The 12818-nt window shown below is 41.8% G+C and overlaps 1 protein-coding gene across 18 annotated transcripts in view; it reads right to left on the bottom strand.

Moving 5' to 3' along the window:
- The window catches only part of Zmynd11 (zinc finger MYND-type containing 11), an 82439-nt gene that overhangs the window by 7253 nt on the left and 62368 nt on the right, over positions 1–12818 (bottom strand). For 15 of the 18 annotated variants that reach the window (XM_076939372.1, XM_076939369.1, XM_034509796.2 and 12 more), the window contains 6 exons: positions 6271–6348; positions 5657–5749; positions 3722–3809; positions 3119–3174; positions 2266–2343; positions 1448–1566 (listed from right to left, as the gene is read on the bottom strand). In XM_076939372.1, the coding sequence (XP_076795487.1) occupies positions 1448–1566; positions 2266–2343; positions 3119–3174; positions 3722–3809; positions 5657–5749; positions 6271–6348 (512 nt within the window). The remainder of the gene's footprint in view (positions 1–1447; positions 1567–2265; positions 2344–3118; positions 3175–3721; positions 3810–5656; positions 5750–6270; positions 6349–12818) is intronic. The other 3 variants (XM_076939373.1, XM_076939379.1, XM_076939381.1) reach the window with 1 other exon arrangement.

Below are 12818 nucleotides of genomic sequence, written 5' to 3'. Positions count from 1 at the left end.
TCTTCTTAAGATGGAATTTTTATTGTGTGTCCTAAGCAGTCATTCATGTTTTATTCTATCCAGATCAAGGATTCTGCACTACATGCTAGAGTGTCAGGTCTATTAAGAGGCCTGACCATTCTTCCTGTCTTACACAATGACTCATCACTTTACTTACTGCCTTTGAGCTAGGAGCTTACATCTGATTCAAGCTTGCTTGAGGAGAGCCCACCCAGTGTGTCTGGATGACAGAAGTCAGTGCAGAGACTTGGACACAATGACAGACACTGACCCCACTGGCATGTGCACAGTGCCCCTCTGTGAGAACCTGAAACCCACTCGATGAGTGAAGCTTGTAATACTAAAACTTAACCTCTTCATCAAAGCTAAAATGTTCGCTCTGTAGTAAAACTGTACCGTGACATTAGTTTCTGTCTGCTAGGTACGTCCACAAGTGACAAGCCCCAAACGTTTCATTTTAGCCCAAACCAGCTCATGATTAGGTATCTGAAAATGATATGTTATTTCTTTTAATATTGAACTACTTAAGTAGAGAAACGTGGATTAAGTAAGACATAATATTTCCTTTTAACTATGAGACATATAGAAGTGACAAAACCAGACACTTGGAGTATTCACATGGAACAGAAGATAAATGATAAACTACGTGGGAAAAAGTCCTTTGTTTTGGAGCTTCTCATATACTATTGACCTCTGCCCCAAGAGACTGAGCCCCAAGGAGATGCTCAGAAGGCTGACTTTTAGTGTGACTCCACTTCCTAACCTTTTCTGGCTTTATCTCTGGACTCTCTAATGGGAATCCTCAAAAGTTAAATTCACTTTTCTAATCCAAACTAATTATAACTAGACTTAGAAGAATACCATTAACATCTTAATTTTTAATGTTCATTGTGTTAGGGCCTTAATTCACAGTGAAAACTCTGTGTGTCATTCTGCAGTTTGGTATCTTTTACGAAATATTGTGAAGTAATTTTATGGTCAACTTCTTTGTTTAGAATACATACATTTTATGAATTCCACATATGTAAGGTTTTAGGCTTTATGAACTTATGCTTGGGAGTGGAGACGGTATGTGCTGTCCCTTTCCTCCGTACTCTCTGGGCTTGGTCACATCCTCAGACTGAGGCTATAATCTCGAATTGATTGTTTTTGCCTGTTAATAGGGTCATGGAGAAGACTCAGATACCTGTGCATCTTTACAGTGTGAAGCAGCTGTGCTTGAGGACCCTCCCATGCCCTGCATGATGGGTTCAATTTCAGCACAAGTTTGCTCTGCACCTGAGGACCAAGCATCCCACTGAAATTTTCTGTTTACAATAATACTGAAAACTTACATAAATTATTACTAGCTACAGACATGTGTGAATTTGAAATAAACATGGCACTCCTATAGTCACCCACATATTCATAAGCTCAGTTCTGGCTACTGCGCAAGCTTGTGAATTACCTCTGGTGGTGATGGCCAAAGAAGCGAACATCAACTTGATTGTCTTCTTTCTGCATGACTTTGGCTGGCCAAAACCCAAAACCTTTCATTTTAGCCCAAACCAGCTCATGATTAGGTATCTGAAAATGATATGTTATTTCTTTTAATATTGAACTACTTAAGTAGAGAAACATGGATTAAGTAAGACATAATATTTCCTTTTAACTATGACATATAGGGTTTTTTTTACATCAACAAAAGTATCCACAATTCATATATTTAAGAGAAAACAGAATTATAGACTATTTCCCAGATGAGGCAAAAGCTGGGATAAGGTTGCCTCTAAATCCAAGAGCCCTGTGCATGACAGCAGTAAGCAGAGCACATTGAGTGTGCATCCAGCACCACCTGCGTGAGTGTTAGGAAAGGAGAATTTTAGGCCCCACAGAGACTGTTCTGATTGTGAGGCCTCCTAAGTCTACCAGATGTCAGTCACTGGGGATTCTGCCCTCAAATGCCTACAGACTGCCATCATAGGAAATGATGGAGCTACAGAGAGCTGCAAAGCCACAGGTCTCCTGTTGAAAATGAGAGGAAAAGCAAAGACTTGCTCTCCTGTTTATCAAGGGACCCAGGGCATGGTCTTACTAAGTGCTGCTTGAAATTCAGAACTGAGAAACAATTGTTGCTTTGTCATGTTTCATCTGTGTGTACTCATTAAGATCACATAGACTATATGGTGTAAAGAAATATGTTTCACAAGTATTATCATCCTTAAGTAAACAGGGAATAACTGGACCAAACTTCTCTATAAATGAAAATCACAAAATTCCACATACGCAAGGGTAGCAGAACCAGTTGTCGGGCCGTGCGTTTGATAGATAGAAGCAGTTCTTGCAAAGCTGCAGCTCGTCCAGCTGAAAAGCAAAGCAACGATTTGAGCTGCGGCGGGAGAGATGCAGCTGCATGGGGTGGCAACGTTCTCAGGCTCTTCCTTAATCTAGTGCACTGCAACTTAACGCCTTAGTACGAGAGAAGGCCTTGTCACTGCAGACTCCTCCACCCATAAGCCAGGTGACAGGGTCCTTCCCTGGCTGCCCACTTCGGGCCTTGACTGGCAGCGTTTTCTTCATGACTGTAGTGGTTACGTCTTTTGTTTTCTGTTGCCAACCTTTCTCCAGCAGATAGCTCTCCTGCCCTGGAGTCTATACCTACATCACCATTTCACTCCTTCTAACACAGAAGTGATCCGATAAGACTTTAATAACTAAAAAAGAAAAGCTGAATTTGAAATGAACTGAAGAAATCAAACTCCTTATTTGAGATTTTTTTTACAAGAATAACCTCCAGATGTTTCACTTCCTGTATGCTTTGTTCTCTGCCTTAGCGGGCTTTCCCATGTAGCCCTCATTCCTAGACATGGCTCTGACCGCAGAGGGCAGCTCGTTCACATCTCATCACCTCACCACCACATCAGCAACTAGCAGTGCTTCAAAGTTACTAAATTTGCCATAACATCTTTTGTAAGTTTTTCTAGAAATATTTTATTTAGCTACTTTCCATATATGCCAAACATAAAGATCAAATTACAGTCAAAGGAAATGCCATAATTAAGATGTAGTAAGGAAGGGCAGAAGCCTTAAGATTTGGATTATAGCAAAAGTTTAATTATTAAGTGTGAATGGTAAGTACCTCATGACACGTGTCTTTATATAACATCCTTGCAATGTCCGCTTGCTCACTGTCTGCTGTAATTGAAGATAAACAACCTATCATCAATACTCTAGAAGCCACCACCATTGAGTCAAGTCACTTTACTGTCATTTCAGTTTACCAAATGGCGACATAGGATTCTCAAAACACATATTTTATATAATGTTTAGGTGGCGCAGGCAACTTGCATTTAACACAACTACTAAAGAGTGATTTCTTGTCTTTAAGATCTTTGAGATCTTAGTAGGAAAGTATCAGTCTCTGAAGTGCCTGGAAAACCCTCTGAGCTAAGATAAAGCATGTGGGTAGGAAGACTGCACTTCACTGAGGATATAGCTCAGTGGTAGAGTGCTTAACCGATATGTACAAGTCCTGGGGCTAGATCCTCAGCACCAAAAAAAATGGTCAAAAGAATGCTTGCCCCACACAGGGCACTGGCCTCTGTAAGCCACACCAGAAAGCCCCCATCAGTTTAAATTCCAACATCATTACTCATGTATGGATTACAAGGAACTGTGAAAGCTATTCTCAACGTGGAATTTAACATTTTCAAACTGTACACAAAGACAAAAAGGACGGAACCTCCATAGAAGATCACTGTGTTGTGGAGCAGCAGCTGCGCGTCGGCCTTGAACTCCTCGTAACTCCGGTACTTCCCCTCATTTACCTTCTGTGGGGGTAAAGGACAGGACTTGAGAAGGGGACACAGCAGAATCTGTCTAGATGACATCAGGACTCATGCTGCCTGTACCCGAAATGAAAGGGCCACAGGTGGCACCATGATCAGTGTATTAACTTCCCACAGTGGACTGCACAGCTGCCATGCCTCATCTGCAGCTGAGGTGGCAGCTGCTGCTGAGCTTTGCCAACAGGAAATGATCAGAAGAGAGCAGGGATACATATCCCTGCCATCTTCCTAACAGCTGGATGAAGACTCAAAGGAGGAGCCATTAGCCTCCACACAGTCACCAAACCTCTTAAGATGGGATTCTGAGCTGGACCAGGCATTGGCTTGCAGTGAAGTGTCAGGAGTTCCCCTATAGACCAAGGTGACGCATGGCTTTCTCTACATTAGTGAGAAACAGAAAAGGACTTCCTTTAATGCACTCTTTGTAGCTTGGCCTTTGGTAGCCAAAAAGAATTTGGAGGGGGTATTTTCCCCATGTAGAAAGGAGCCCAAACTTTTCCAAGTACTTTATAGGGCTAAGCTACCTGGAAATAGCAAGAATTTCTGAATCCCAGTGATTTTGGCATAAAAATGGCTTGGAAAGCCAGGTCTTCTAAGGAATGCTCACATACCATGTTCCTCCCTTGTGCCTGACTCAAGAAGCTGCTTTCCTGTATAGTACTAGTTCAACTGCCCTTTCTTCAAGGAAAAGTCCCACTTCTCCTAGGTCATTACCTACATAGCCTACATAGAATTACAGGGGATGTGGCACTAGTTAGCTTTAATCCTTCCTTTCCCCTTCCCCTTCCCCTTCCCCTTCCCCGTCCCCTTCCCCTTCCCCTTCCCCTTCCCCTCCCCCTCCCTTCCTGTAGTCCTACCTCTAATGGGCTAGTGTACACCAGGTACTGGACCCGTTCAGGAGACTGCCCAGCTAAGTACCTAGCCATGGTGCCTACAAAGGGCCTCCTGGTGAGTTCTGCTCTAAATCATGGTTCATATTTTGGATTTTAAACTGGATCACAAACTGGTAAGATCATAGAAATCTTGTCTTTCTGCTAATTTTCGTTACAGGACTTCTGCTGATATTATACAAAGCCAAAGCATTAACCCACATAGCATCAGCCCCATTCACAGGGAGCCTAACAGGATCCAGAAACCTTCATGGGAGAGATGATGGCAGTGGGGTGTAGTGAATTTTGGCAGGAAGGGGCTATAGAAGTCCAAACACATGGTGGGGAATAGGGCTTTGTCTTTAGATCCTCAAGCTCCATAGTGGAGCATAAAGACAAAAGTAAGTTCTGGGATACATGGGCAGCACAAATTAGAGTTGATGGGTTTAAAGAACGGAAATAAAGTTGGGTGGATGGGAAAAGGGGCTGGATCTGCAAACAGTTCAGTGAGAAGGTGAATATGGTCAAATGTAACTTTGCAATTCTCAAAGATCTAAGAATTACTTCTAGCTTCAACCCTGATTTTATGGTTTCCCAAGATAGTAAATCCACTCTACACCCTAAGTTTTACCTGAAACTCCCAAATACACTGCTAAAGTAGAAATTAGTAGTAGTTCAGAAATTAATACTTTACATACAAAATGTCAAGCTGCCCAGACTAGAGTGTGCTTCCTATAATCAACAAATATCAGAAGCTGTAAGTGGTTAAAAGCTACTCCTCTCAAAGATTGCATTATAGTATGTGACATTTATAGGCAGGATTGTGTCAATCAGCAGGAATAGTGGCACAAATGCATGGTATACCAGGCTACCATGGCCACCATGATCGTGCATGCTGCTACTTACCTCTCACCTAGTAGTTATAGACACAGGGTAGTGAAAGTAAAGGAGCCAAGTTACCTCTTGTATGGTAGGGACGTCAACAGCTGAATGGACCAGCCTCCGGTACATCGGATGCTTACTGTCCTTTCCTTTTTTATTAAGGTCTATAGCCTAAAAGGTTTTTAGATATATAAAGTGACATGTAAAACACCAATACCTAAAAGTCAAAATAGTTTATAATCTTAAAAATTCTTTATAATTAATGGAGAATGTATACAGTTAATAGAATGTGGTACTCTTCAAGGTTGGACAGCAGAGCTATTTAAGAACTGCCATCTGCACAATAACTAATGCAAATGTTCGTTTTGATAAATTAATATTTAAAATATGTTTTAATTGAATACAGCCAGTAAAATGCTTATGTCCAACACAAATACAAAGCGAAAGGCAAAGTCCAGTCCATCACAAAAACATTTGCTGTAGATAATGAATAAAACAGCAACCAAATTAGGTAGTGCATGCCTCCAATCTCAGAACTTAGGAGGCTGAGGCAAGAGAATCATACATTCAAGTCCAGTCTGGGCTACATATAGAGACCTTGTCTTGGAAACCAAACTAGACCATAGCCAAGTATGTCAACAGTGGTTCCCACTGCAAGAGCCACAGTGCCCGGAGCTAGAGCACACACTCACCCGCTCCTTCATGCGGGAGACGATGAACCTCAAGTAGGTGCCCATCTCCTGCTTGTTAGAGTGCTTCTTCTTAATGCTCTGGGGGAGAGAGAAGAGGCCAGGCAAGCCCGTCATTTACATGTCCGTATGGAAAAGGACTAGAGCATGCAAATAACATGTTAGATTATTTCCATCATTTGATAAAGTCTGTGGTAGTTACATAACATGAGTAGTATTTCCCTAAAAAAGATGGGAATTGAAAAATATGTTGTATTTGACATAGTACCTAAGAAATGAAAAATTTCCCTTTTCTTGGTATTTTAACTTCAAAGCATTATCTAGTGAGAAGAAATAATTTATGTAACAGAGAATCTCCAAGTTTACCACAGATCAGCTGTTAGTCTTTTAGGAACACTGTAAGTTGACACTACCAAACAGTTTCAATATATTGTATTTTGTTAAAACTAATCTGTTGATGAACTGTGTGTAGTTGGTACGCTAACATAGTACGCTCACATATCTGTTTTTATGCTATAGACATGGTTAAGCTCATATACAAAACTAGTAGAAATATAAATTTTTACTAATTTGATTATTTTATCTCAAGAAAATTGGATTTCAGATTTCATGTCATTTTTAGACACTTTAGAAACTCGGACAGATGTCCCTGTGTCAGAACTAAGGCACACACCAGGCCATAGCATGTTATGCCACACTGCTGCAGGGTAAATGGGTCTGGCCCTGTTTTAGTGAATGCTACAACTTCTCAGCCACTAGATTACGATTTTCCACTGCTATACACACAGAAAGTTATTTATACACACAAAGTAATTTTAATATGCTAAACATGGAGAGGAAAAATATTTCCAGGTTTACTACATATGCATACAAAAATATCTAAACAGTTTGACTATTTTACTATCAAGGAGTAATCTCAGGTATTTTTATTTTTTGATATTGGGTCTCATTACATAAGCAAGGTTGGCCTGAAACTTGCAATGTAGTCAGCCTGGCATTGAACTCACCTGGCTGAGTGCCAATATTACAGGCACGTATCATACTTTGCTCAGACATTTGCCACTTAGGAGCCAGCTTTCTTCCATTTGCATCTCTCACCGGGACTCTTGGGCAGAGTGAAGCACAATCCATGTCTTTCCCCCTTACCCCTATGGCCTGTGCCACCGCGCAGCACAGATGGTCAGCAGTTAGACACGGGGTAAAATGGGTGAGATGTGCTTTTTCTCAGCATTCAGAAAAACAAGTCTACATCCCGTAAAAAGGGAGCATGGAGACACATGCTCCTAGGCAGACTGCCCTGTCAGGTCTACTCTACCACACCATGGACACATTAGTGCTGATGAGCTCAAATGATCAGCCTCACGAGATGAGAAATGTGGAGACAGTCATCCACAATAGCATCAGATACCACGGAGTCTTGAAATGCTATTGATTGGGTTACAGTGTGTAGGTAGGTAACTCATTTCAAGAAAATAACTAAGCAACCCTTCTTGAAGTACTAAAATATACTCACTAAATCCCAAAGCTAGCTCTCTACGAATCAAACATGGCAGGAGCAGCTATCTTTTCTGAACTGTCCTTTGAGTCACTCAAGCACAGCTGGGTTATTTGCAGCCACCTGGCTGGCAACAGTGGCCTTAGCTCTTTGAACTGTATCTATGAACCATTGCTCTAAACATAATCCTATGGAGTATTTCACTCTGTTGACTTTAATTTCTTTTGATGCCAGTACCATACAAAATAAAACAACACAATGTTTTTTTCTATGTGCAAAAGTCAGATGAAACTGGAATATCACTATGGCTAAGACATCTTCAGTAGATTCTTCTGTCTTTAAAACGGTCTGTAACAGCAAGGAAACTACACTAACGTTCAGGGAGCTCATTCCTCCCTTGCCCCATTGTCACCACCTTAAAGAGTCTGTGTTCAGTTCTTTTCTGGCTTTAATTGTATGCTGCCATACACAGCAGTGCTACTTGGGGAAAGAGTCTGGGTCTAGAACTTTCATTTCACTGGAATATACAGTAGGACATAAGATGACAGCTAATTTCCTGTTGAAATCTGTCTACAGAGAGTGGCTGCAGTTACAGGAGAGGATGTAATAAGGCTGAGACATGCCTAGTCCAGAACAGAGTGACAGGAAAGGCCAAACAGATAGGGCTCACCTCCTTAGCTACATCCAGTGCAAACTGGCCAGACACCTTCATATGTTACTTCAGGAAACTCTTACCTTGCCTGACAAGTTCTCCTCAGGCTTAGACTTTCCATTTTAGTCTATCACACCAATACCAGCTAAGAAGCCTTTAGACACATGTCAGTGTCCATTTATATAAAGTCCTAGAGCAAGCAAACTCTCCTGTGACAGAAGATGGGAAGGGACAATACCAGCTGTGCTGAAACATGCCCTGTGTATTACTCGGATGCCACAGAGGGAGCTGTGTATGCTCTTCTAACGTGCACCTCTCCTCAGAGGAAAACTTCCAGGGTTCTGGTCAGGCTGGTTGAAGGAAGAGACCCAGGTGTTTATAATCTACATACTGTCCTCAGTGTAACCCACTGCCCAGGGTCATTAAATAAAACCAAAAACAAAACCATAGGCACATACTGAGGCAGCACTTGAAATCCCACCCGCTGCTGCGCTCCTGCGTAAGTGTAAAGTAGCTTTCAAAAACAGCCTTTGAAGGTCATGTCCCAGTCCACCTGAGTGAGTCTGTTCCATCCTTGCCCAGCTTTGCTACTCAGAAGGAAGTGCTCTTCTCTCATTGTATGCATCACATACACTGTGGAAGGCTGCATTTGTTTAAGCATTTGAACTCATTCAGCTACTACAGTAGCAACTTCAGAGTCCTTGGTCATATGAGACTGACCCAAAAGAATTCCACAGGCAGACTAGTTTGTAGAGTACATGCTGTTTACAGGAAACCCAATTCCTCTTTTTTGCTACAAGATAAGAAATGCTTCTGTCGACCCTGAAGCTGCTCTCAAGCGCACTGACTGGTGGGGTGATCACAGAGCTGTGTGGACCCACAGAGTGATAGAATCTGTCTCCCAAAGTGGGTGGGGAGTGCTTCTCAACAGAAGCAGCACCACTCCCAGGGATGTATGGAAACAAAATGCAAGCTGCAAGATGCTCTTCTACCTGAGGGTTTTGGAGGTTTTCTCCCCATTGCCAGTTGTATTTCAGGCTTAGTATTTTATAAAAGAAACCCACAGAAGGCATGTGTGTTGATGCACACCTTTAATCTCAGCACTTGGAAGGCAGAAGCAGAAAATCTTAATGAGTTTGAAGAAAGCCTGGTCTACATAGAGAGTTCCAGGAGGACAGCCAAGACTATATGGAAACACCTTATCAAAAAACCCAAAAGGAAAAAAATGAGAACAAGAAAAAAAGAACAAGTCTGTTGAGATTCCTTTAGCAGACAGACAGGGCTGCCTGTCGAGGCACGGACACGAGGCTTGTAGGTTTAGGACCATTAGGCCGCCAGGCATTTTAATAGTGAGAGGAAAAGCTGCTCCAACCCATGGAGGAATGGCTTTTAAAGCAAGCATGGCTGTCAGAATCACTCAACAGAGAGACACACACACCCCCACACCACCCTTTCTCTAACTCCTTCACTAGCTTTGAAGGTTATGCTTGCTCTCCATTGGCAGGCCTTAAGCTTCTTCAATCAAAGTGAATAAGATTTCATTGGCGTGGCCCTCCCTGGTCAAGAGGCCAGTCCTGCAGAATGAGCAAACACAGCACTGACACACAGAGGTCAAAGGATGAGCTGAGGGAGTTCCCTCCCTCTACCATGTTACGCCCTGGGGACGGCTCTTAGGTCCCCAAGCTTAGCAGCAAAGCACCTTTACCCACTGAGCCCTCTTGCCCACTCTCCTTTTCTGTTTTGTGTCAATGCACTCCTAGACTTGTTCTGTTTTTAAGAAAGAAGGCATGCAATGAGACCTCTGCCTGCAGAGCTCCAAATCCCTCCTACCCAACACCGTCTACACTGTGAACAAGGACAAATTATGTATTTTCTATCCACTGATACTACAAACACTAAACAAATTTTGCTTAAGATTATACCCATCCACTCAGGAAAAGCACAAGCATTATCTTCTCAGATCCTGAGCATTATAATAAACTCCGTGAGGACTCAATGGCTTTATTAAGAGCACTTGTCCTCGCAGAAGACCTGGGTTTGATTCCAAGGACCCATAATGATGGCTGGCAACCATCTGTATCTCCAGTTCCAGGGGCTTGTTCCTCTGGCCTCTGTGGGTACCAGGGGTACATGTAGTGTATAAAGATACATGCAGGCAAGACTCCAAACATATTCCATAAAAATAAATCTAAAGAAAAACTATAATAAAGTTCAGTCAACTTGCTGTCCAGCCTCCAAAAGAGAAGTCACAGGATCGAATACACTATTACCTAAAACCTGCCATGTTATGCTTGTCACTTGGTTCCAACCCTGTAACCATAACACTGCTACATTCACCATGGAAATGTCTAAACAGGCGACTTCTTTTCTCTCCAGAGTGGGTTTAGGTAGCTTCAACAGTGATGAGATAACTATACCCAGGATCAGCATACAGGTATCTTTAAACTGATGTGATCAATAGTCATTATTTTCTGTATTACTCATCATTTAAAAATATCAGCTTCTACTTCTATTTACTTAAAAACCCAAAAATCCATTCTATGTTAAGATGGACCTTGAAATCAAAGATATTTATTTTGGGGTAAAAATATTACTAAGTCGCTAACATTCATAAAAGTAAACTGACCAAACAAGAACAGCCATTTCAAAGCAGATACGTAAAAGGGGGAACTGCATCTCAACAGCTTTCATTTATCATTTAGTCCACCTCATTGTGAGCGTTAACTACTAACCACTCTGCTTCAGGAGTTAGGGGACACTATACTACCTGTGTCCCCAAAGAATGGAGCGGGTCCGGAAGCCCAGCTCTTCTTCCATGAGACAATGTTCAAGTACCTCAACACTGCAGTGAGCAGGCCTTGCTTCCACGTTAGGTCCTCTGAGCTGTCACTTGACCCCGGTTGCTCCTCCACATAGACAAACTGTGGTTAGCTTTACTAGTAGACAAGTTCTGTTCCTTTGATTTAAACTTGCCAATTGGGCACATTGCAACCCATGTGGGACAGAAAAGGCACCAGAGGCTTGACACAGGACTTACAAGTCAACTTTAAAAGTCTGGTGTCTGAGAAGGTGCTCTGGAGCTGGTGTTACAAGCAGTTATGATCTGCCTGTTGTGGAGTACTGGGAGTTGAACCTGGGTCCTCAGAACAGTATACACTCTGAAGCACTGAGCCATCTCTCTCCAGCCCATCCAATGTGTACTTCTAAAGTTGTTTTCTTTGTTTTAGCAGACTCTTTCCCTTGGCATGTGTCCAGGAGAAGCTGTGGCAGCAGAAGACCTGGGCTAGCAGCCTCAGTGGACTCTTTAGAGTCAAGGCCCAGGGCTAGGGAGCTATAGGCTGCAAACTCAAGGAGCTTTGTAGCTCAGATCTAAGGTATTATATAATAATAATAATAATAATAATAATAATAATAATAATAATCAGCAGCATTTATCTTTTGTTTTCTTATTTTTCATATGTTTCCATATTTTGCTACCGGGCTACATTAATTTACCATGCAATTCATACAAACACCTTTTTCATAGAAATGCCATGTAGATATTTAAGAAGGGAAGAGTACTTTCCAGATTTTTAAAGGGCCTATGGAAACAATCTTATGTTTCATGCTTTAAGTGGATCCTTTCATTCAAAAGTAGTATGTGATGTATGTGATGTGCATGTACAGTGATTAATATATGGTGTGTGATGTCTGGTGTAGTGTGTGGTTTGTGAGTATGTAGGGGAGATGTCTAGGATTTGTGTGTGTAGTATATCTACTGTAGCATGCATGATATCTAAAATGTCTGGTGTGTTGTGATGTATTTGTAGTGTCTGGTATGTAGTATATGTATACAGTGTGTGGTACGCACACACACATGCATACACACTATATGGGATGTAAAGTGATGTCGTTTAGTCAGATAAAGTGAGGAACAGTCTAGTGGTATTTTTTTTATTCATTGTGGGCAAATCTCTAAATCCATCTAAATCATCTAAATCCATCTAAATTCTGAGGCCCAGAAACAGAGAAGGGAAGAAGGAGCTCACCCAGACCTTCCAACCACCGCCCTCCTGATACTCACTGACTATGCAATCACATGCGGAGGAAATGTGTTTATGAATTTAACCTGTGGCACTACCATGAATCTACAACTCCTAGTCAAAAAAAAAAAAAAAAAAAAAAAAAACAAAAAAAAAACCCAAAACCACCCCCCCCCCAAAATGAACCAATAAAGATTGAATGTATTAAAAGGAGGGAGAAGATGGGGCACACTCTGAAACCCCATCTCTGTCTGTTATACATTTTCCTTGTTTTATGGTACTGCTCCTCTCTTAGTTTTCTGATGGTTCATGAGAGACAGAGAGCAAGTGTCACTCGCTCAGACAGTAAGGTTACTGCTCTCACAAACAGAGCTTGCTACAG

The sequence above is a fragment of the Arvicanthis niloticus genome, chromosome 8, assembly GCF_011762505.2.
Source record: "Arvicanthis niloticus isolate mArvNil1 chromosome 8, mArvNil1.pat.X, whole genome shotgun sequence".
NCBI classification, from domain to species: Eukaryota; Metazoa; Chordata; class Mammalia; order Rodentia; family Muridae; genus Arvicanthis; species Arvicanthis niloticus.
The sequence above is the reverse complement of the archived record's forward strand: the minus strand, read 5'-3'. Positions and strand labels throughout refer to the sequence as shown.